This window comes from Oratosquilla oratoria, chromosome 9, assembly GCF_046742065.1.
Source record: "Oratosquilla oratoria isolate Oo_2021 chromosome 9, ASM4674206v1, whole genome shotgun sequence".
NCBI classification, from domain to species: Eukaryota; Metazoa; Arthropoda; class Malacostraca; order Stomatopoda; family Squillidae; genus Oratosquilla; species Oratosquilla oratoria.
The window spans coordinates 28,183,539-28,205,965 of record NC_134785.1 but is presented as its reverse complement, the minus strand read 5'-3'; the positions used below and the strand labels follow the sequence as shown (position 1 = coordinate 28,205,965).

At 42.9% G+C, this 22,427-nt stretch overlaps 1 protein-coding gene across 1 annotated transcript in view; it reads left to right on the top strand.

Moving 5' to 3' along the window:
* Positions 1-22,427, top strand: part of LOC143028284 (CD109 antigen-like) — a 90,393-nt gene that overhangs the window by 50,755 nt on the left and 17,211 nt on the right. The window contains exons 20-25 of the mRNA XM_076190148.1: positions 1,135-1,200; positions 4,849-5,019; positions 7,803-7,934; positions 9,403-9,603; positions 12,806-13,041; positions 14,199-14,391. Coding sequence (XP_076046263.1) covers positions 1,135-1,200; positions 4,849-5,019; positions 7,803-7,934; positions 9,403-9,603; positions 12,806-13,041; positions 14,199-14,391 — 999 coding nt within the window. The remainder of the gene's footprint in view (positions 1-1,134; positions 1,201-4,848; positions 5,020-7,802; positions 7,935-9,402; positions 9,604-12,805; positions 13,042-14,198; positions 14,392-22,427) is intronic.

The following is a 22,427-nucleotide window of genomic DNA, read 5'->3' as shown; positions in this document are numbered from 1 at the left end:
TGGTCATTCATGTTTTCAAGGGAGAGAGTGGAGGAGTGTCATCATTATTTGATTGAAAGGAAATTGACAGTGAGGGGGGGAAGTGGAGGAGGAGAAAAAGAGTGGGAGGTTGAGAAGTGCTAAGAGTTGATAAGTTGAAATGGTAGGAAAAGAAGAAAGAATACCAGAAGCTGAGAAAAGTATGGGAGATGGTGAGAAAGAAAGGAGAGGTAGATGTAGAAAAAGAATGGATATGTTTCAAGGAGGAAGTGACAATGTGCAAAGATGGTACGTGGGATGAGGATGGGAGGGAGTTAAAGGAAGGATAGTGAATGGTGAGATAAAGGGGCGAAGGCAGTGGTAGTAATGAGAAAGCGAATATATGTGGATTGGTTGCAAGGTAGTGATAGGGAAGCATATGAATATTACAAAAAGGAGAGGAGAAACAAAATGTAGGGTGAACAAGGCAGAGAGGAGAGCAGATGTAAAATGTAGTATGACTATAGCAGAAAAAAAAAATAGAAAAATATTTTGGAAGGAAGTGAAGAGAATGAGGAGGAGTAAGTCAGGTAGAGAGGGAAAATCAAAAGTGCAAATGGACAGAAGTTGATGAAAGTGAAGGGGGTAAGGGGAAGATGGATAGACTATTTCAGAGAGACAGGAGACAGGGATGCTTCATCCACACGGAGCTAAGATAAGAGGGAAACTGTCTTTGTTCATATTACCACTTTTTTCTTTCTTTCCTCCTCCTCCTCACCATATTCCATTCTTGCTACATTGCTTCGGATCCAGGCAGAGGTCAGGAGACAGGGAATGGAATGGGTGGTAGTGTGTGTGTGCTTTGACTTGGCTACCTCCTATATAAGGAATGGAATATCTAGATGAATAAATATTCCATTCTACTTCAGTGTATAGCACTCCATAAATTAAAGTGCAGAAATTGTTTTGAGCTTATTTTCTTTCTGTTTTGGAATAAAGTATGTTGGAAATTGTAAGATTATATAAGATGAATTAAGCAAGGAAATAGTGTCTCTAAGTGGTCTTTGCACTCCACATTTATTGGAAAAACTATTGTAATTGGAAGAAATTATTGGTTTGACTGATGTATGCATATGATGAAACTGGTGTATTGAAATTTAATTTTCTTCTTTCCAGTTCTTGTCTTTACCAGCATTTTACATCTCCTTGGAGATGCCTGAATCATGCCGTCGTGGAGAACAGGTATGTAGTTGACACATTCTGTAATGTTAGATTAATATATTTATTTAGTCATGCGCATGGTGGTCATGCAAGATGGACAGTAAAGGAGCCAAATTTCAAAACTCACTGTGTAAGTGAAGTAGCTGGCCCTACTGTGGATGTGCTATGTCTTGCTGCATTGCTTATGGCCAGGGCAATGAGAGGGAACCAGGGATGACCTATCAACCACAAGGAGCTAAAATGAAAATGAAACAAATTGCTGACAGGTGGGAGTGGGATGGGTGGGGTTGGGTGAATGCCTTGGGTGGTTGTGAAGAAGCCTTTGATACATAATGTAGATAGTCAGCTCCCTCAACTCTATCAGGAGGTGCAGCCCTGAGGGGCTGATGTTGTCACTGGACTGGAGCCAAAATATCTCTTCATCAGCTTCAGCTGTATTTCTTGCACTTTCTCTTACTGAGAGTTTACAACCAGAAACTGCTTTCCTCTCTCTACCACATTCAGCTGTTAACATAGAAACCATCCAACACTGATACAGCACAGACTGCAGGCCAAAGTCTTTTCTCAGAGAGATCTATGGGAGATTCCAAGGACCATTGCCTTCATTGTGAGGCGGCAGGTTTTCCACTTAGTGAAACTCAAGGCAACAGTTGGTTGGTTGATTGCATTTTTTGTGCATAACCCATGTTACTTGATATAATTTACCAATTTTTTTATTTAAAGGACAGAGTTACATCATAATATCCTGTCCATTTTGATTAGTTTGTTAACATTAACTGTAAAACTCATGAAAGCTATAGATATCTTATTTGTATGAAGGAACCTGTAATTACATAGGAGCTAGGTAAGTGGAAGGAGGTTTCTTCAAGGTTAATGTGGATGAAAGTAAGAATGGGAAGGGAGATGTGGGTTTTTGTGAGCACATAAAGTCCAGGTAGTGAGAAGAGTATAGAAGAAAGGGAGGATTATTGGATATATTTAAATGAATACATAAAGAGGTTTGGAAAAATGTCAGTGTAGTGGTTTTGGAAGATCTCAATGCTAGGGTACAGGATGAACCAATAGACAAAGTGGTTAGGAAGTGTGGAGTGCCAGGTAAAATTCATAGTGGTGAGATAATGGTGATGTGATTAGAGAGTTGATGATAGCTAAAACAGTGTTTAGGGAAAAGGTCAAGCACAAGTACACATGGGAGAGGGTGATGGATGGAAAGGTGATTAATAAGGCATTAATGGACTATGTAATGGTATCCAGGAAAAGAGTAGGAAGAATTCTGGATGTCCATGTTTTCAGGTATGAAAGTGGGGAAAATAAGATAATTTTTTGGTGGAAGGTAAGTTGAGAATGGAAGATAGGTGGAGAAAGAAGAAAAGGGTAGAAGGTAGGGGAGGTGCTTAGAGTAAACTGTTTAAATGAGCAAGAAAAGGAGCAGGAGTACCAGGAGAAGCTGAGAGACATATGGGAGGTGGTGAAGGATAGAGTAGAGCCAGGAGTGGAGGAGGACTGGAGGTGTTTCAAGGAGGGAGTGACAAGGTGTGCAAAGATGGTATGTGGAACAAGGAGGATGGGAGAGAATAGAAGGAAGGTTAGTGAGTGGTGGGATAATGAAGTAAAAAAGGTTGTAGAAGAGAAGCAAGGATTCATAAACTGGTTGCAAAGTAGGATGAGAGAAACATGAATGGTACAAAGAAAAAAGAAGAGAAGCAAAACAAAATATAAAAAAATGCAAAAAGGAGAGAAGATATAAAATGGGGGAGGAGTATGACAGAAAATTTTGAAAATAATGAAAAGATGTCTTGGAAGGAAATTAAGAGAGGAAGGGGAGGTAAGTCAAATAGAGAAGAAAAGGTAAAAGGTGCAGATGGATCGATGTTAATGGAAGAGGAGACAGTAAGGGGAAGGAGGAAAGAGTGTTTTAGAGGGCTGTTGAATGTGAAGGGGGATAAGAAGGGATTAGTGGTAGTAGTGGGAGGCACTAATAAAATGACCATGATAGAAAATGAAAAATAAGAAAAGATGAGGTGCAAGTAGTTTTGAAAATGATGAGAACAGGTAAGGCACCTGGGTTAGATGGGTGTTATGTGGTGTGTCTGAAGAAGGTACACTAATAGTGGACTAACTATCGAGTTTGTTTAATGTGTGTCTAAGGGATGGGAGTGCCTATATAGTTCTGCTTTACCAAAGAAAAGGGGACAAATATGAGTGTAGTAGGTTTCAGAGGGATCAGTTTGTTGAGTAGTTGGGAAGGCTTATAGGAGGGTTTTAATTGAGAGGATTAGTAGAGGAACAGAGGTAACTAGTGAGGAACAGTGTGGGTTTAGAAAAGATAGGGGTTGTGTGGATCAGATTTTTGTGGTAAGGCAAATATGTGAGAAAGTTTTTGGAAAAGGTAAGTATGTTTTTGGGGCTTTATGGATTTGCAGATATATGGGATTGAGGGAAAGCTGTTAAGGGCACTCAATAATTTTTACAGAAGTAGTAGAGCCCATTAGAATAGGAAATAGAGAGAACAAGTGGTTTGAGGTAAAAGTGGGATTGCATCAGGGATGTGTCATGTCACCATTGCTGTTTGGTGTGTACATAGATGGGATGGTGTGGCAGGTAAGTGCAAGGGTAAGGAGTAGGGGCCTGCAGATGGTTAAAGAAAAAGAAGAAAAGTGGGAGGTCAGTTGTTGTTTACTGATGACACTGCTTATAACAGGGTCAGAGGGGGGGATTAAGGAAGTTAGTGACAGGGTTTGGGAGGATATGTGATAAGAGAAAGTTTAAGGTAAATGTGATTAAAAGTAAGGTAATGAGATGTACAAGAAGAGAGGAGGCAGCAAGTTGGAAGTGTCTTAAAGGAGAGAAGCTGGAGGAAGTAGATAGCTTTAGGTATTTGGGGTTGCATGTGGCAGGAAAGGGAGGAGTGGGAGTGGAAGTAAATTGTACAGGTAGACTGAGAAAAACAAATAAATGCCTTAGGGGATTAAAAAGTGTCATGAGAAATAGGCATTTGGGAATGGATACAAAGAAGAGACTATATGAAGGGGTGATTATTGATGGCAGTGTATGGGGCAGAAACATGAAGCACCCTTGCTGTGGATGTGCTGTGTCTTGCTGCATTGCTTCTGACCCAGGTCAGTGGGCATGATACAGGGATGACCTGTCATCCATGAGGAGCTAAGATGAGAGAGAGGAAAAGATGGTGGATGGGAGTGGAATGGGCGGGAGTGGGTACTTGCCTTTTGACTTGGCTACCACACTTATAAGGGGGAAAAAGCCCTTGGTAGATAGATAGATATGTATAGGCCTGTAGTATGTGTTTTGCAGGTGAGTTGAATGATTAGAGTTGAGGGACCTAGCCTTGTGGAAGGTTGATTTACTGGGTTGTATGTAAATATTTTTGTAATTTTTTAAGTTGTTTTCTTATTTCTTCATGTCATATTGAACATGTGCCACTTATTGGTACCATTCCAGTATGTCCTGTTGTACATATGAAATTATGCAAATATTCTGAAATCTTAAAAAAGAAATCTGAAATTTAAAATGCATCTATCCTCAAGCATTTCAGATAAAGGATATTCATCTTACATTGTTGTCATTGAGTATGAATATATATATTTATATTTCGTGTTTTTCAACTTGTTTTTAGAAGATTACTATTATCAAATTCTTTACTCCTTTAAGGTTAGCATGCGTGTGATGGTGTATAACATGATGGAGGCTGATGCAATGATTCTTCTGGTACTCCATGGAACTGATAGCCACAAGGTTGTGTTAGTGGAAGAGTTTGGTGTGGTTGATTTCTTCAACCCAAGAACAACTGAAGTAGGTGCTGATTTCCAACACCTAGTCACGGTAAGAAAGTTATGCTGTACCTACATGGGATGTATTTACTTATTTATATAATGAAATAAACATATGCTGTACTGGGGGTATTGACTGCATGGTATTATGCATTCATGATTACATGGCATCATGCAGCCAGTGCTTTGAATTATTTTAGGGTGTTCCTATGAACTGAAACCACGCATCATTTGTCTATATTAGAGTAAAATCTCTGTTCATAGAGGATTGATGCTACTTTTGTGCTACAACTGCCACTCGTTTATGCTGTACCCATGAAAATGTCCTTTATCACTTCTATGATTTCACCTCTTCTCACCCCCTGTGATAGGTGGGGAAAAGACCTTTGCCTCCATGATTTCCATGGGAGGCATGAAATGCAAAAAAGTGGGACATAGTGATGAGACTGGGGATCCTGTTCTATGTATATTTATCCTATGAGAAGTCAAGACATATGAGGGTCTGGAAGATCTCCAGTTTAACCCTAAAAATTGAGTCGTTAAATGTGTGTGGTTGGGGTACAGATGAGAGTAATGGAAAGAGATTGGCAATTTGTGAGAAGGAAGATGGATATGTTAGCATTTAGTAAAACTAGATTGAAAGGGAGGGGTGATTTTGAGTTTGGGAGTGTGGTGGAAAGGGTGTCAGGAGTGATGAGTGGGCAAGGGAGGGGAGGAGTAGTTCTACTGGTAATTGTGATATAAGAAGGTACATAGTGAAGTGGATGGAAGGGTTTTCAAAGATTATGTAGGTGAAGCTGAAACTGGGATGGGAGATGTTGATTTTTGGGAGCATGTGAGCCTGATAGGGAGAAAATTAAAAGGGAAAAGGAGGCTTTCTGGATGGATATGAGTGTCTAGAGAGTTTTGGGAAGAATGTGAATATAGTGGTGTTGGGGGATCTGTGACTATAGTTTTGTTGGGGGATCTCAATGCTAGAATAGGGGATAAGCCAATAGATGAAGTAGTAGGGAGGTTTGGGGCACCAGTTAAGAACCTTAGTGTAGAGGTACATTGGAGATGTGTTTAGAAATGGAGTTGATAATAAGAAATATTGTTTAAGAACAGTCAAGCTTAAGTATACATAAAAACGGAAGAGGACTGCAACTCATTGCAACAAGATCTGGACACAATATGGAATTGGACTAAAAAATGGGAAGTAAAATTCAATATTAAGAAATGCAGCATAATGGAATTTGGAAAGAGTAAAAATAGAATATCAAAAGATTACAGAATTGGGGAAGAAAAAATAAATAAAACAAACTATGAAAAAGATCTTGGAGTGATGATTGGAAAGGACATGAAACCAGATAAGCATATAAACAAGATGTTCGGAGAAACCTACAACTTATTGAGAGCAATCAAAGTGGCATTTACCTATATGGACGAAGAAATGATAAGGAAAATACTTACTACACTAATAAGACCAAAACTCGAGTACGCAGCATCACTTTGGACACCCAGTACCAAAAAGAATATTAAGAAACTAGAAAGATTACAAAGAGCGACAACAAAACTAGCACCGACACTCGCCGAACTAACATATGAGCAAAGACTATCCAAATTGAACCTACCAACTCTGGAACAAAGAAGAGAAAGAGGAGATTTGCTAACTATCTACAGAATGATGAAAGGAATGGAAGTTTTAGACAGGAACGACCTATTAATGTGGGACAACGGTAAAACAAGAGGACACGGAAAAAAATTGAAAAAGGATAGTTATAGAAAAAACTTGAAAAGGAACAGTTTCCCACACAGAGCGATAAATACATGGAACAAATTAGACAACAAAACAGTATGTGCTAACACTATACAAGATTTTAAGATAAAACTTGATGCAGAGAGATACAAAGACGGGTCACCACGAGCATAGCTCCCCTCCCGTATATTACAACTAGGTAAATACAACTAGGTAAATGAGAAAGGGTGTTAGATGGAAGAGTGGTTGATATGGCATTAATGTATTATGTAGTGGTATCCAAAGGAAGGATAGAAAAAGTTCTGGATGTTAATGTTTTCAGGGGAGAGATTGGTGGAGTGTCAAGATTTTTATATAGAAGGGAAAGTGACAGTGGAGGAAAAGGGTAGAGATGCTGAGTGTTAACAAATTGAATGAGAAGGAAAACCAGAAGAAATTGAGAGAAGTGTGAAAGTTTTTTTTTTTTTTTAGGAATTGAGACGAGGTACATGAGGGAGGGGTAGTGGATGGGAGTGGAATGGGTTGGGATGAAATGGGAGGGAGTGTTGTGCCTTTTGACTTTGACTACCTCCCTGGTAGAAGGGAAGGAGCCCTTTTTATATGTATGTATGAGATGAGGTACAACTAGAAGAATGGGTATGTTTTAAGGAGGAAGTGACAAAGTATGCAAAGATGATAGGTGGGATGAGGAGGATGGGAGGGAGAGGGAATAGAAGGAAGGGTAGTGAATGGTGCAATGAAGAGAAGTAGTAGAAGAGAAGTGAGCACATGAGGATTGGGTGTCAGGTAGAACTAAGGAAATATGAGAGGTACAACAAGAAGAAAGGTGAGGGAGGCAAAAAGGAGAGCAAATGTAAGATGGAGTAGGAGTTTGACAAAATTTTGAAAATAATAAAAAGATACTTTGGCAGCAAGTGAAGAGAGTTAGGGAGGTGGGGTGAGTTGTATAGTCAGTTACCTGAAGGTCACTAGTCCTCTGCAAGAGAGACCAGGGCCAACAGACTGACCTTATCCTCCTGTGTAGTTGTATCATTATGCACTATGATCTATTCAATGACTATACATGGACATAAACTGATGTCACCACAAAATTTCAGGTACTAGCAGACAGCTCTGTAGAGGTTCTAATACCTGTAGTTGGAACAGTGCCTCAGGGTGAGATAGAACTCACAGTTACAGCTATTACTCAGGTTGGGCGTGACGAAGAATCAGCTACGCTTCTTATTGAGGTATTTTATATATAATATATATGTGTGTGTGTTTGTGTTTTCTCTCTTCCTCTTTTTATTATTCTTATCCTTCTTTTTCTTTCAGCAATTTAATATCTCCTTGTCTCTCTTCCTCTCTCTCTCCCCTCTCTCTCTCTCTCTCTCTCTCTCTCTCTCTCTCTCTCTCTCTCTCTCTCTCTCTCTCTCTCCCCTCTCTCTCCCCTCTCTCTTTCCCCTCCCCATCTCTCTTTCCCCTCCCTTCTCTCTCTCTCTTTCCCCTCCCCTCTCTCTCTCCTTTCCCCTCCCCTCTCTCTCTCTCTCGCTCTCTCTCTCTCTCTCTCTCTCTCTCTCGCTCTCTCTCTCTCTCTCTCTCTCTCTCTCTCTCTCTCTCTCTCTCTCTCTCTCTCTCTCTCTCTCTCTCTCTCTGTTCCTTCCCTCTTTCTTTCCTCTCTCTCTCTCTCCCTCCCTCCCTCTCTCTCTCCCTCCCTCCCTTCCTCCCTCCCCCTTCCCCCTCCCCCTCCTTATCTTTCTTCCTCTCTATCTCTCCCTCCCTTTCCTCTCCCTCTCCCTCTATCTCCCTCTCTCTTTCTCCCTCCTCTGTCTCTCCACTTTCTCCCCTGTCTCCCCCCTTTCCCCCTCTCTCTATATCTCTCTCTCTCTCCTCCATCTCTCTCTCCCCCTCTCTCTCCTCCATCTCTCGCTCCCTTTCACTTTCTCTCCCTCCTATCTCTCTCCACTCTCTCCCCTATCTCCCCTTTTCCCCCCTCTCTCTCTTACCCACTCTTTCTCCCCCTCACTCTTTCTCTCCCCTCTCTCTCCCTCTCCCTGTCTCTCCCCCTCTCCTCCCCACTCCCTCTCTGTCCCCTTTCCCTCTCTCTCCTCACCGTCTCTCTCCCCCTTCTTTCTCTTTCTTTTTCTCTCTATCTCCCTCCACCCCCTCATTCCTTCTCTCTATCTATCTCTCTCTCTCTCTCTCACACTCTCCCTCCCACACTCTCCCTCCCACACTCTCCCTCCCACACACTCCCTCCCTCTCTCTCACACTCTCCCTCCCTCTCTCTCACACTCTCCCTCCCTCTCTCTCACACTCTCCCTCCCTCTCTCTTCTCTCTCCTCCCTCACTCCTCCCTCACTCCTCCCTCACTCCTCCCTCTCTCCTCCCTCTCTCCTCCCTCTCTCTCTCTCTCTCTCTCTCTCTCTCTCTCTCTCTCTCTCTCCTGCCTCTCCTCTCTCTCTCTCTCTCTCTCTCTCTCTCTCTCTCTCTCTCTCTCTCTCTCTCTCTCTCTCTCTCTCTCTCTCTCTCTCTCTCTCTCTCTCTCTCTCTCTCTCTCTCTCTTTTCTTTTCTTATCATCTTTCCCTAGTCCACCCCTCCACATATTCATTTTAAGTTTTCTGCTTTTAGTTAAAATGCATTTTATCTTCTATCTTTGAAGTTGTTATTTTATGTTTAAATGTATGATTGAGTTTTCTTTCTGTTATCATTTGCAGCCTGAAGGTGCCACCATTGATCGCCACACTGCAATTCTTTTGGATCTCAAAAATCGTGCAATTGTGTATGAACACATGGACATTGTTGTGGAAGAGTCCAATATTATTCCCAAGATTCTTTGGAGGAGATATGTCTCAGATTCTCCCAGAGGACATATTACTCTTAGTGGAGATATAATTGGGCCAATTTTCCCAAATGATGTAAGTGTTCCTAGCTTGCTTTTGTACCTTTGTACTTGATGAATACAAAATGCTAATTTGTTGTTTGTTCACTCACCTATTGTTCACTATTAACTGTCCATGTCACTCTACAATGGCTGCCAACTTCAACACTGCCAGCATGGGTACTCCACACACTCATTGGGGGCAGGGTCATGTCAACCCTCATCACGTATTGGCAGGAACATAATATCATGGTTGACACATCAACACATGTGTCCTTTTCTTTTTCTTTCATGATGTAGAGGGTCTATAGAGCAATCTTTTTTTTAGTGTGTAAACCTATACATAGACAAGACTATATTGTCCTCTAAATACTCAGTACCCAGCAGGCCAATAAAAAAAATATGTAAAACAAATTCTTCTTTGAATATGATCGCACTTACTCCTGGCTGACTGATTTCCTTTTCTTGGCACTTTTTCATGAAAGTGGCAGTTGCCGACAAGATTGACAAGTTAAACACCATATGAGGACGGAGCCTTTATTTGTACGACGTTTCGCTTATTACAGCTTTTTCAAGTACAAGTTGAGATACATATGCTTGAGATTAAATAAGGGGAAAGGAGGGAACAGGGAGAGAAAAGAAGAAGGGGGGGGGATTGAACACTGGGAAAGGTTGACAATGTTGGCCCAAACGTCCGTGGGCGAAATGTTCACAAAGGGTGGTTTAAACATTTAAAATTTTGCTGGCCATGGGTATTAGGGGAATTATGTGGGGCGAGATGTTAAACATGCCCCTGTTTTGTTCAATAGTGTTCGTTCCTTGAATGATTGCTGCTTCTAAACACTTCCTACGGATTTTGTCTGGTTCTCGTATCAGCAGCTCTGCATTCTTCCAGTCCATAAGATGGTTTTCCTTGTTTCTATGTGTCACACATGCATTAGTGGTGACATCATGCCTGACGTTGTAACAGTGTTCACGTATTCGTGTATTCAGGTTACGTGATGTTTCTCCAATGTAAACTTTATTACATCCTGAACACAGAATACAATAAACACCAGCTTTGGTGCCCAGTGTCTGGTTGTTGTGTATTTTCGTCAACCAGACACCGGGCACCAAAGCCGGTGTTTATCGTATTCCGTGTTCAGGATGTGATAAAGTTTACATCGGAGAAACGTCACACAACCTGAATACATGAATACGTGAACACTGTTACGACCTCAGGCATGATGTCACCACCAATGCATGTGTGACACATAGAAACAAGGAAAACCATCTTATGGACTGGAAGAATGCAGAGCTGCTGATAGGAGAACCAGACAAAATCCGTAGGAAGTGTTTAGAAGCAGCAATCATTCAAGGAACGAACACTATTGAACAAAACAGGGGCATGTTTAACATCTCGCCCCACATAATTCCCCTAATACCCATGGCCAGCAAAATTTTAAATGTTTAAACCACCCTTTGTGAACATTTCGCCCATGGACGTTTCGGCCAGCATTGTCAACCTTTCCCAGTGTTCAATCCCCCCCCCTTCTCCTCCTCCTCCTCCTCTTCCTTCCCCCCCTTCTTCTTTTCTCTCCCTGTTCCCTCCTTTCCCCATATTTAATCTCAACTTGTACTTGAAAAAGCTGTAATAAGCGAAACGTCATACAAATAAAGGCTCCGTCCTCATATTGTCTTTAACTCGTCATTTTCTTGGCACACCAGCCTGCTTTTGTACCTTCATACTTGATGAATACAAAGTGCTAAATTGTTGTTTGTTCACTCACCTATTGTTCACTATTAACTGTCCATGTCACTCCACAATGGCTGCCAACTTCAATACTGCCAGCATGGGTACTCCACACACTCGTTGGGGGCAGGGTCATGTCAACCCTCATCACATATTGGCAGGAACATAATATCATGGTCGACACATCAACACATTTGTCCTTTTCTTTTTCTTTCATGATGTAGAGGGTCTATAGAGCATTTTTTTTTTTTTTTTTTTTTTTTTTTTTTGTGTGTGTGTGTGTGTGTGTGTGTGTGTGTAAACCTATACATAGACAAAACTATATTGTCTTCTAAACACTCAGTACCCAGCAGGCCAATAAAAAAAATATGTAGCACAAATTCTTCTTTGAATATGATTGCACTTAATCCTGGCTGACTGATTTCCTTTTCTTGACACACCAGACCTCCTAAGAGTTAAAGAGCACAATCATTTTCATTGTATGGGGCAGAAACATGGAACATATGAGAGGAAGAGTTTAAATGTGTTTGAGATGAAATGCCTGAGAAGTGTGGTAGGGGTTACTAGCCTGAATAGGGTAAGAAGTGAGGAGAGTGGGGGTGGAAAAGGAGTTGGGAGATAGGGCTGATGAAAAAGTATTGGGATGGGTTGGACACATGAAAAGAATGAGTGAAGAAAGATTGGTAAAAGTGGTGTGGAAGGCAGAGGTGGAAAGAGAGAACATGAGGGGACAACCAAGATTGAGGTGGATGGATGAGGTAAAAGGGGCATTAGGAAAGAGGGGAATGTCTGTTTAGGAAGGAAGGGAGAAGACAGAAGATAGGAGTGAATGGAGAATGGTTTTGTATGGAAAATACTGTGATACATGGAAGGGTGTGGAAAGGGGATGAGGGAGTATGTGTGAATGATATTTTGAAGCAGCCTGAAGGGATTACTCCCCATCATCTCTTTTTCTGCATGAGGGGACGGAGAGGGGGGAGGGGTTGCTGATTAAAAGAAGTGGCCTTTCTGTGGATGTGCTGTGTCTTGCTACATTGCTTGTGACCCAGGGCAGTGGGTGAGATGCAGAGATGACACGTCATCCAGGAAAAGAGGAAGGGATGGTTGCTGAATGGGAGTGGAGTATGTGGGGATGAAATGGGTGGGAGTGGATTTATGCCTTTGTTTTTTGGCTACCTCCCTCAAGGGGGAAAAAGCCATTGGTATATGTATGTGTGTATGTTGTGGGTATGTGAATGTTGTCCATTTAGAGTGATTGCTGGGTAACTTCAAGATCCAAAGATGTCTAAGGTGAAGTGATGTGACATAAGATTTCAATCATCTCAACAATGCAGCATCATTTATGAGTTTTGGTGAGTTCCTGACATCCCATTCTGAAGGGAAGTGAGGTTGCAGCTGTCCACAGTACACTGTGACAGCTGCACAAAAATACCTGCTCATTTAAATATAAAACTAAACAAATGTTGAATGTTAAACTAATTTACTTTACTCCACTTTAAATATTTAGGAACCTGTGGACACAGTTCAGATGTTAAGGAAGCATCTTCGTGGGACTGAAGCATCCACTTTCAACTTCGGTGCAAACTTTTATGCTTTAGAATATCTGCGTCTCACCAATCAGTTTGACTTTGAAGAAGCAGTACCTATCTTTGACCGCCTTAGTGTTGAATTGGCAGCAATTTTGTATCGATTTGACAAGAATGGAGCCTTCAGAATGTGGGATACATCTGCCCCAAGTGTTTGGTAAGTCTTTCTCTCGTTTTCTTTCTCTCTTTCTCCCTCTTACTCCCTTACTGTTTCCCTCCTTCCCTCCCTCCCTCCCTCCCTCCCTCCCTCCCTCCCTCCCTCCCTCCCTCCCTCCCTCCCTCCCTCCTTCCCTCCCTCCCTCCCTCCCTCCTTCCCTCCCTCCCTCCTTCCCTCCTTCCCTCCTTCCCTCCTTCCCTCCCTCCCTTCCCTCTCTATTTCCTATCTCTCTTCCTCCCTCCTTCCCTCCCAGCTCTCTCTCCTTCCCTCTCTGCTCTATCTCCCTCTCTCCCTCCCACCCTTTCAGCTCTATCTCCATCTCTCCACTCCTATCCACCCTTTCCTCCCTCTCATCTTGGCTCCTCGTAGATAATGGGTGATCTCTATCACTTTAACATAGACAAAATAATGTAGAGGTGCCATAAAACAGTTCCTAAAGCATTGGCTGCATGCTACTATGCAAGTAATGCTTTACATTAACATGCACATTATCAAAAGGGGAGTAACCAGACAAGGCATTCACCCATCCCACATCCATCCATCATTCATTTGTTTTTCGTTTTCTTATCTCCTTTTAGATGAAGGGCCATCCCTACCCCCTACTCACTTCCCAGGTCAGCAACAATGAAGCAAGACACAACACATTCACAGCAAGGCCCAACAGCATAAGCTGGTTTGCCCACCTCTTCATTTATGTTATGACCTTCCCTCTTTGTTCCCTTGTGCACGAATAGAGAAGATGAGAAATTCCTTTGAGCCACGTCAGTTTATTGTCAATTCACAACATCCACTCACACGTCTTCCCTTCTTCCTTCCCAGCTCAGCACACATTCCCCTTTTACTCAATGCCTCCTTCACTCCATACATCAATCTCATTCTCTCACTTCCCCAGAAGTTCATTCTGTCCACCTCTATATTCCACTTGTTGCTAGTCCTCCTTACTCATTCTTCCATGCACCCAAACTATCCCATTATTCTTCCATCAGTCATGTCAGCCAGCTCCCTTTTCAAGCCCTGTTCTCCTCCTCACCTCATTTCTCATTCAATCCATCTTTTCTGCCTCCATTACATTCCAAGTATTCTCTTTGTATAAATCCCCAGACACCTATTTCTCATGTCACTTATAAGTTTGCCTATTTATTTCTTTTATTTCTCAGGTTGACGGCATGGACCACTCGCATCTTACAGAATGCCCAATTTCAGGACTGGGAAAACTATCTATACATTGAGCCACAAATCATATCTAAAGCAATAGAATGGTTGATATCAAATCAGAATATGGAAACAGGAGCATTCATGGAGACAGCTACCTACCAGGAATTACCACTTGATAAGAAGATGAATAGTTTTGTAAGAACCTTTCTACTGTGTACTCTATATCAGTTGTACATGTATTTGCCCTTCATATTAATCAGCTGAATGTTTTTTGCAGTAACTATTTATGGTATATATCTTTAAAAAAAAAAGTTACTTTTTTAACTGCATGCTTGGTGAATGTCTGTACCTGTAGCATTTTTTTCTCCCTTGTAAGTAGAGTGACCAAGTCAGAGCATAAGGCAACCAAAGATGGACATATCTTCCTTCCCATTTTTGTGGTCCCACTGCCTCTCCAATCAGTCTGTTATCCTAAATCTCTTCCAGAGACCCACAACTGGTAACTACAAAACACCACTGGACCCACAAGTCACTTAAGGATGAAATGTATTGTTTGGCTATGGCTAGGGTGGGGCAGTGTAAGAGGAAGTGTTCAATGTCTTCTGTTTGGTGGTTTCATCTGAGGCAGTGGTCCTTTGGCCAGTCATAATATGTGCTGGATGTGACCTGAAAACTGTTGTACAGTGCAGCTTTTCTCTCTTTTGGGGATTTTTCTTTTGTGTTAATGTCTGGAGGGGTTTGATGGAGAAGGGATTTTGGTGATTAGTCTTGAGTGCTTGTTTTATGGTACATACATATACCAAGGCTTTTTTCCCCTTACATGGGAGGTAGCCAAAAAGGAAAAGGCATAAAATCATTCCCACCCATTCCATCCCTGAATACACTCCACTTCCCTCCACTCTCCCTCTCATCTTAGCACCTCCTGGATGACGGGTCATCCCTGCACCTTGTCCACTGCCCTGGGTCAGAAGCAGTGTCGCAAGACACAGCACATCCACAGCAAGGCCGCTTCATTAAATCGGTGACCCCCCCTCTCCGTCCCCCCATTGCATAAAAGGAGAAGACGGGGAGAAATCCCTTCGGGCTTCATCAAATTTTTCTCACACATACTACCTCACCCCCCATCCCCCTGCCCATTCCACCTCATGCATCACAACATCATCCATATACAATCATTCTCCATTCACCCCTGTCTTCTGTCCTCTCCCATCCTTCCTCAACAGACATTCCCCTCTTCCCCAAAGCCCCCTTCACCCCATCCATCCACCTCATCCTAGGACGTCCCCTCATGTTCACTCCCTCCACATCTGCCTTCCATACCTCTTTTACTAGTCTTTCTTCACTCATTCTTTCCATGTTTCCAAACCATCCTAATACTCTTTCATCAACCCTATCTCCCAACTCCCTTTCCACCCCTGTTCTCCTCCTCACCTCCTCATTTCTCACTCTATCCAGCCTAGTAACCCCCATCATACTTCTCAGACACCTCATCTCAAACACATTCAAACGCCTTCTCTCTTCCTCTCTTATGTTCCATGTTTCTGCCCCATACAGTGCTGTTGGCACAATCACTCCTTTATACAGTCTCCTCTTAGTATCCATTCCCAAATGTCTATTCCTCATTACACTCTTTAATCCACCAAGGCATTTACTCGCTTCTCTCAATCTACATTCTACCTCCATCTTCACTTGTGTATGTATTGTGTGGTGCAGGTATACCCTAGATGAAATTTTTGTGAGTGCTAAGAGTGTGTATACATTGTGACGAATGTGGATAAGAGGTAAAGGGAACACGGGCTTAGGGAAATACTTTTATTCCTGACTAGTTTCGCCTGAGTGGCTTCTTCAGAGGAATAGTTTGAAGTCAAGTTGGTCAATATATATGGCATAACAGAGGAACATGGCAATGTGACAGGTTGGTCCCCCACTCGACGTCATCTGTCAGTGTAACGAGTTATCACAGCGGGTGGACCGATTATCCGCCTGTTGGTCATCGCGTGGCTGAAATGTCCGACTGGATCAGGGGCTCTGTGTGTATTGTTCATGATGATAAAGCGTGCTGCTGCTGTAGCCCATATTAAATCCCCAATCCTCTTATTGATGTTATCATGGATGTTGATAAACACGGACTCCATCGCCTTTCTTTCTTGTCATGTGATGTTATCCATAAGAATTTTTGCCTTGTCCCATTTCGGTAGGTGGCTTCTTTCGTCGACATGGTTTATTATTGTACTGCTAACCCTGTGGTGTCTAACATCTGCTTGGTGTTCTTTTATTCTGGTGTCTAAGCCCCTGCTAGTTTCACCAATGTATTTCTTATCACATCCACCACACGGGATTTCATATATATGTATATGCATTTTTTGGAAAGAAATTAAGAGAGGAAGAGGAGGCAAATCAAGTAGAGAAGAAAAGGTAAAAGGTGCAGATGGAGAGATGATAATGGAAGAGAAGGCAGTAAGGGGAAGATGGGCAGAATATTTTAGGGAGTTGCTAAATGTGAAGGAGGATAGGGAGGAAAAGATAATTGCATAGGGAAATGCTAAGAAAATGACTGTGGTGAGTGAGGAAAATGGAGGAGAAATAAAGAAGGATGAAGTGAAGGCAGTTGTTAAGATGATGAAAGCAAGTAAGGCACCTGGTCTGGATGGATGCCATGCAGAATGTCTAAAAAAAGGAGGTACAGTGATTGTGGACTGGTTGGTGAGGTTATTTAATGTTTGCTGGAGAGAGGGTAGAGTGCTGGAGGACTGGAGGAGTGCCTGTATAGTTCCACTTTGCAAGGGAAAGGGGGACAAGTGTGAGTATAGTAGTTTCAGAGGGATTAGCTTGTTAAGTGTAGTTGGAAAGGCTTATGGGAGGATCTTGATTGAGAGGATTAGGAGAGGAAGAGAGGGAGTAATTGGTGAGGAACAGTGTGGATTTAGGACGTGTAGAGGTTGCGTAGATCAAATTTTTGTGGTAAGACAGATATGTGAGAAAGCTATAGGAAAGGGGAAGGATGTTTTTTGGGCTTTTATGGATCTGGAAAAGGCTTATGACAGGGTAGACAGGAATGCACTGTGGGAGGTTATGCAGATATATGGGATAGGAGGAAAGCTTCTAGGAGCTGTCAAGAGTTTTTACGAGAGTTGCAGAGCATGTGTCAGGATTAGAAATGGAGAGAGTGAGTGGTTCGAGGTAAAGGTGGGACTTTGTCAGGGATGCGTTATGTTGCCCTGGCTGTTCAACTTGTACATGGATGGGGTGGTGCGAAAGGTAAATGCAAGGGTGGTGGGTCAGGTATTGGAGATGGTTAAAGAAAATGGAGAAAAGTGGGAGGTGACCCAGCTGTTGTTTGCGGACAACACTACGCTTGTGGCAGGATCAGAGGAGGGATTGAGGAAGTTGGTGAAAGAGTTTGGGAGAGTGTGTGAAAGAAGAAAGTTGAAGATAAATGTGGGTAAAGGTAAGGTGATGAGATGTATAAGGGGTGAAAATGGCAGCAGACTGTAAGTGAGCATTAAGGGAGAGCAACTGGAGGAAGTGGATAGTTTTAGATACTTGGGTCCAAATGTGGCAGGAAAAGGTGGAGTGGAGGTGGAGGTAGAATGTAGATTGAGAGAATCAAGTAAATGCCTTGGTGGATTAAAAAGTGTAATGAGGAATGGATGCTAAGAGGAGACTGTATGAAGGAGTGATTGTGCCAACAGCACTGTATGGGGCAGAAACATGGAACATAAGAGAGGAAGAGAGAAGGAGTTTGAATGTGTTTGAGAAGTATGATAGGGGTTACTAGGCTAGATAGAGTGAGAAATGAGGAGGTGAGGAGGAGAACAGGGGTGGAAAGGGAGTTGTTGTTGTTGTTGTCATTCCCTAGACTGTCTGTCCGAGCAGTCCCGTCTCCCCAAGGAATGCCATAGCCGAAACTGGGTTTTCCCACAAATCCTTTATAGAGCGTATGTTGTGTTGTTTGCGTGCATGACTGTGTATAATGCAGTCTTCCATTATGTGTTGTATGGTATGGGGTGAAGTGTTACATCCTGGGCAGCTGTTCACAACGCGGTCATCCAGCCTCTTCTGGTAGCTTAGAAGTGCTGGGTGGTGACCGCACCGCAGTCTGGCCAAGTGGACTCTGTCCTTTCGTGGGAGAGAGGATTCAGAAGGGTTGATATCAGGGGGTCTGGCATGCAGCAGTGTGTTGTCTTTCAGTGTGTTAATGGAGCGGTGAGTGATATGATTATGAATATGTTTCCGGAGGCTGGTATTTGGTGGTTGTGGAGGAAGAGAAGAGAGTATCTGTGCGTGATAAAGGTCTTTGGGTGTTGTTTTAATGTTTCTTGGTGTGTGTGGGTGTTCTGCTATGTAGTGTAGCGGGTGTAATGTGTTTGTGGTGGCTGCGGCAAGTGTTTGTGTGCCTCTCATGTCGAGGTGGTCCTTGACTTTGAGGACTTTTGTTTCATGGTGTAAATGGTCTGTAGGTGTTGTATTTGTGCAGCCTGTAATTGTTTTTAGGGCTTTGTTTTGTATGATTTGAAGGGTGTTGTGGTGTGTCTCACTGAGATTAAGAGCCCATGCAGGACTCGCATAATTCAACACTGAGCGTATGCATTGTTTGTATATTGTTGTATTAGTTTCTTTGTTTTGTCCAAATGTTGTTCCAGTGATTGACTTAAGTGCGTTAAGTCTGGGTGTGCATTTGTTTTTTATGCTTGTGATGTGTTGTTTGAAAGACATGGATGTATCGTATGTTACACCAAGAATTTTCGGTGTGTTTGTGTGTGGTATTAGAGTGTTGTTGATATAGAGATGAGGTATGTATTTGTGTTCTTTTGTCCAGTTGGTGAGAAGTGTGCTGTAGATTTGGTTGGAGCTATTTTGAGTCTGTGATGAACCATGTGTTGAGTGTGTCAAGGTATGGCTGGATTATTTCTGCAGCTTTGTGTTACGATGTGTGCATGTGATTGTTATATCGTCTGCGTAGGAAGAGATTTGTATTTCTGAGGTGTCTGGCGTGGGTAAGTCATGCATGTATAGATTAAATAGTGTGGGGGATAGAACCGAGCCCTGTGGTACTCCGTTCTTAATGTTTCTGATGTGCGATGATTGGCCATTATATGACACGTAAGCATTCCTACCTGCCAGATAATTGGCCAGCCATCTTTTGGTGTTATTGTGCATGTCTGTGTTATATATTTTATTTGTTAGGTTGTGGCGGGGGATAGCATCAAAAGCTTTACTAATGTCTAATGTTATAAGAAGTGTTCTTTGGTGGGGCCTATCTGAATTGATGCCATCTAAAATTCTTTGTGTGAGGTTTGTCAGAAGAGTGTTTGTGGAGTGTAGTGGCCTAAAACTGTGTTGTGAGTCAGCAAGGGGAATATGTGGTGTGACAAGTTTAAGTATTAGGCGTTCAATGACTTTAGAGGGGGTGCAGAGAAGTGTGATCGGGCAGTGCGATGTTGGGATTGTTGGGTCTTTGTTCGGTTTTGGAATGGTGATTAATTGATTATTTTACCATGCTTCCAGATGTCGGGTATAGTGTTGTGTGAATAGCTGTAGTTTGCAATGTTTGTGAGTGCGTGTATACCTTGTTGTCCAATGTGTTTTAGGTGGATGTTACTTATGTTATCAGGGCCACAGAGAGATGAGTGCTTGAGACTATGTATTATGAGTTTTGTCTGACTGTCTATGAAGGGTATATAGTCTGAGTCTGTGGGAAAGTCTTTCTTACGTCGAATGGTGCGTCGGTCGTCAGGGTGAGAAGTGAGATGGCTTGTCTGTGCAAAATGACGTATGAGTGCGTTTGCTTGTTGTCTGTTTGAGGGTAGATTATCTGTTGTTGTGATTATTGCTGCATGAGAGCGTGTAGTGTTACTGTTGGATAGTGTAATGCTGTTGAGTGTTTTGTACAATTTGCTGGTGTTTGTTTTGTGATCAAATTTTGCCAATTTTGTGTTTTTTGTTCATGTATTTTATTGGCAATCACAGTGTTTAGTGTTTGTATTTGGTCTGCTATGTTTTGAGGGATAGGTGTGGGGGTACCGTGTTTAAGTGTGTCACGTTGTCTGATGAGGCGTTGGATTTCTGGTGTGAAGTTGGGGTTGTGTGATTTTCTGTTGCCTCTAGGGATGTATCTCTTGTCTGCATTTTGTATGATTGTATTAAAAGTGTGCACAGCATTGTTTATGTTTGATTGGTGTACTGTTAAGTGTTTCAAAATGTTGTTCTGTCTCTTCAGTAAAAGCTTCCCAGTTAGCTCTCTTGTAATTGGTGTAAGTGTGTCTGTGGCCGACTGGGGTGCATCTTGTTTTGGTGGTGATGATGATTGGAAGGTGGTCAGAGCCAAGGGTTCTGACCACTATCCATGATGTTGTTGGTGTTAGGCAGGGGGAGCAAAAGGTGATATCAGGAGAGGAGGGAGTGTAGAGGGCTTGGTGTGGGATATGTGTATGATTATGTGTGTTGTTCATGATAGTTAATGAGTCAAACTGAGTCTGTATATCAAACCCTCTGTCTGTGTCAGGGTTGTCGACATACCAGGCAGACGACTTGGCGTTGAAGTCTCCACCCATGATCAGGTTGGGGATTGAGGCTAGTTGGCTAAAATGAGGCCTGAAGGTGTCTGGAACTGTGGGGGATGATTGGGGAGGAATGTACATGTTAACTATTGTCAGTGTTGATTTGTTGCCTGTGCGGATTCGAATGGATTGGATTTCTGTTGTGTTATCTGTGGTAGGGAGGAGAATTTTGGTTGTGGCACTTGTGTCCACAAAACAGATGGAGTGGTGGATCAGGGTGATGAGTCCACCGCCATAGCCGTCAGTCCGGTCTTGTCTGATGGTGGTGTAATTATGAAATGATGGTGTTTTGTGTGAGTGTCTTAGTTTTGTTTCTTGTAAAATCGCAATGTGTATGTTGTGTTGTTTAAGAAAGTGTTCAAGTTCCTGTTTTTTCGTGTTAATACCGTCAATGTTGTGTTGTAATATGTTGATGTTGTGTGTTTTGTATGTGTTGTATGTTGCCGTTTGGGGTTGAGGTTGGGGTGGTAGTGGGGAAGGTGTAGGATCTGGGTCAGAGGGGAGGAAAGGAGAGATCGGGGACAAAGGAAGGGGAGTACTAATCGGGGGTAAGGGCAGAGGGAAATTGTGAGTGGGTGAGGGTGCTGGCTGTGGTTGGGGAGGTGGGAGTGGAGTTAGTGGAGGGCAGGTAGAACATGTCCAAGTGTTTGTGTATTGGTTTGTGTCAGCAAGTGTTGTACAAGTGAGGTGGGCCCAGTTTTTATACATATTGCACTGAACTGAGCCCTTTGTCTGTCTGCTCGAAGTAATGGGTTTAGAGCATGTTGGGCATGTGTATTTTGTGGTGGGCCCAGGATTGCTCTCTACATCTCCAGCTAAAAGTAGAAGAAGAGGGGTGATCGCCGGAAAATCACCCCTTGGTGCAGAAAAAACGTAATATTGCATGTTGGGAAAAAGGATTGTGGTACTCCCCAAGGTAGGCGTAGCTCCTCTTGGGGATCGGTGCCACCTGCGTAGAGCCGGTGGCCAGGGGTAGTTGCTGCCGTTTGGCCCCCAACTCTTGGGGTTGGGGGGTGGTCCCACGACGTAGACGCTGCAGCTCCAGGACCTGGAAAGGGAGTTGGGAGATAGGGTTGATGAAAGAGTATTAGGATGGTTTGGACACATGGAAAGAATGAGTGAAGAAAGACTAGTAAAAGAGGTATGGAAGGCAGATGCAGAGGGAGTGAACATGAAGGGATGTCCTAGGATGAGATGGATGGATGGGGTGAAGGGGGCTTTGGGGAAGAGGGGAATGTCTGTTGAGGAAGGACGGGAGAGGACAGAAGACAGGGGTGAATGGAGAATGGTTGTATATGGATGATGTTGTGATGCATGAGGTGGAATGGGTTGGGGGATGGGGGCTAAGGTAGTATGTGTGAGCAAAATTTGACGCAGCCGAAGGGATTTCTCCTCGTCTTCTCCTTTTATGTATGGGGGGACGGAGAGGGGGGGTCACCGATTTAATGAAGCAGCCTTGCTGTGGATGTGCTGCAACTTGCGACACTGCCTCTGACCCAGGGCAGTGGACAAGGTGCAGGGATGACCCATCATCCAGGAGGTACTAAGATAAGAGGGAGGGCGGAGGGGAGTGGAGTGTATTTAGGGATGGAATGGGTGGGAATGATTTTATGCCTTTTCCTTTTTGGCTACCTCCCTTGAAAGGGGGAAAAAGCCTTGGTATATGTATAT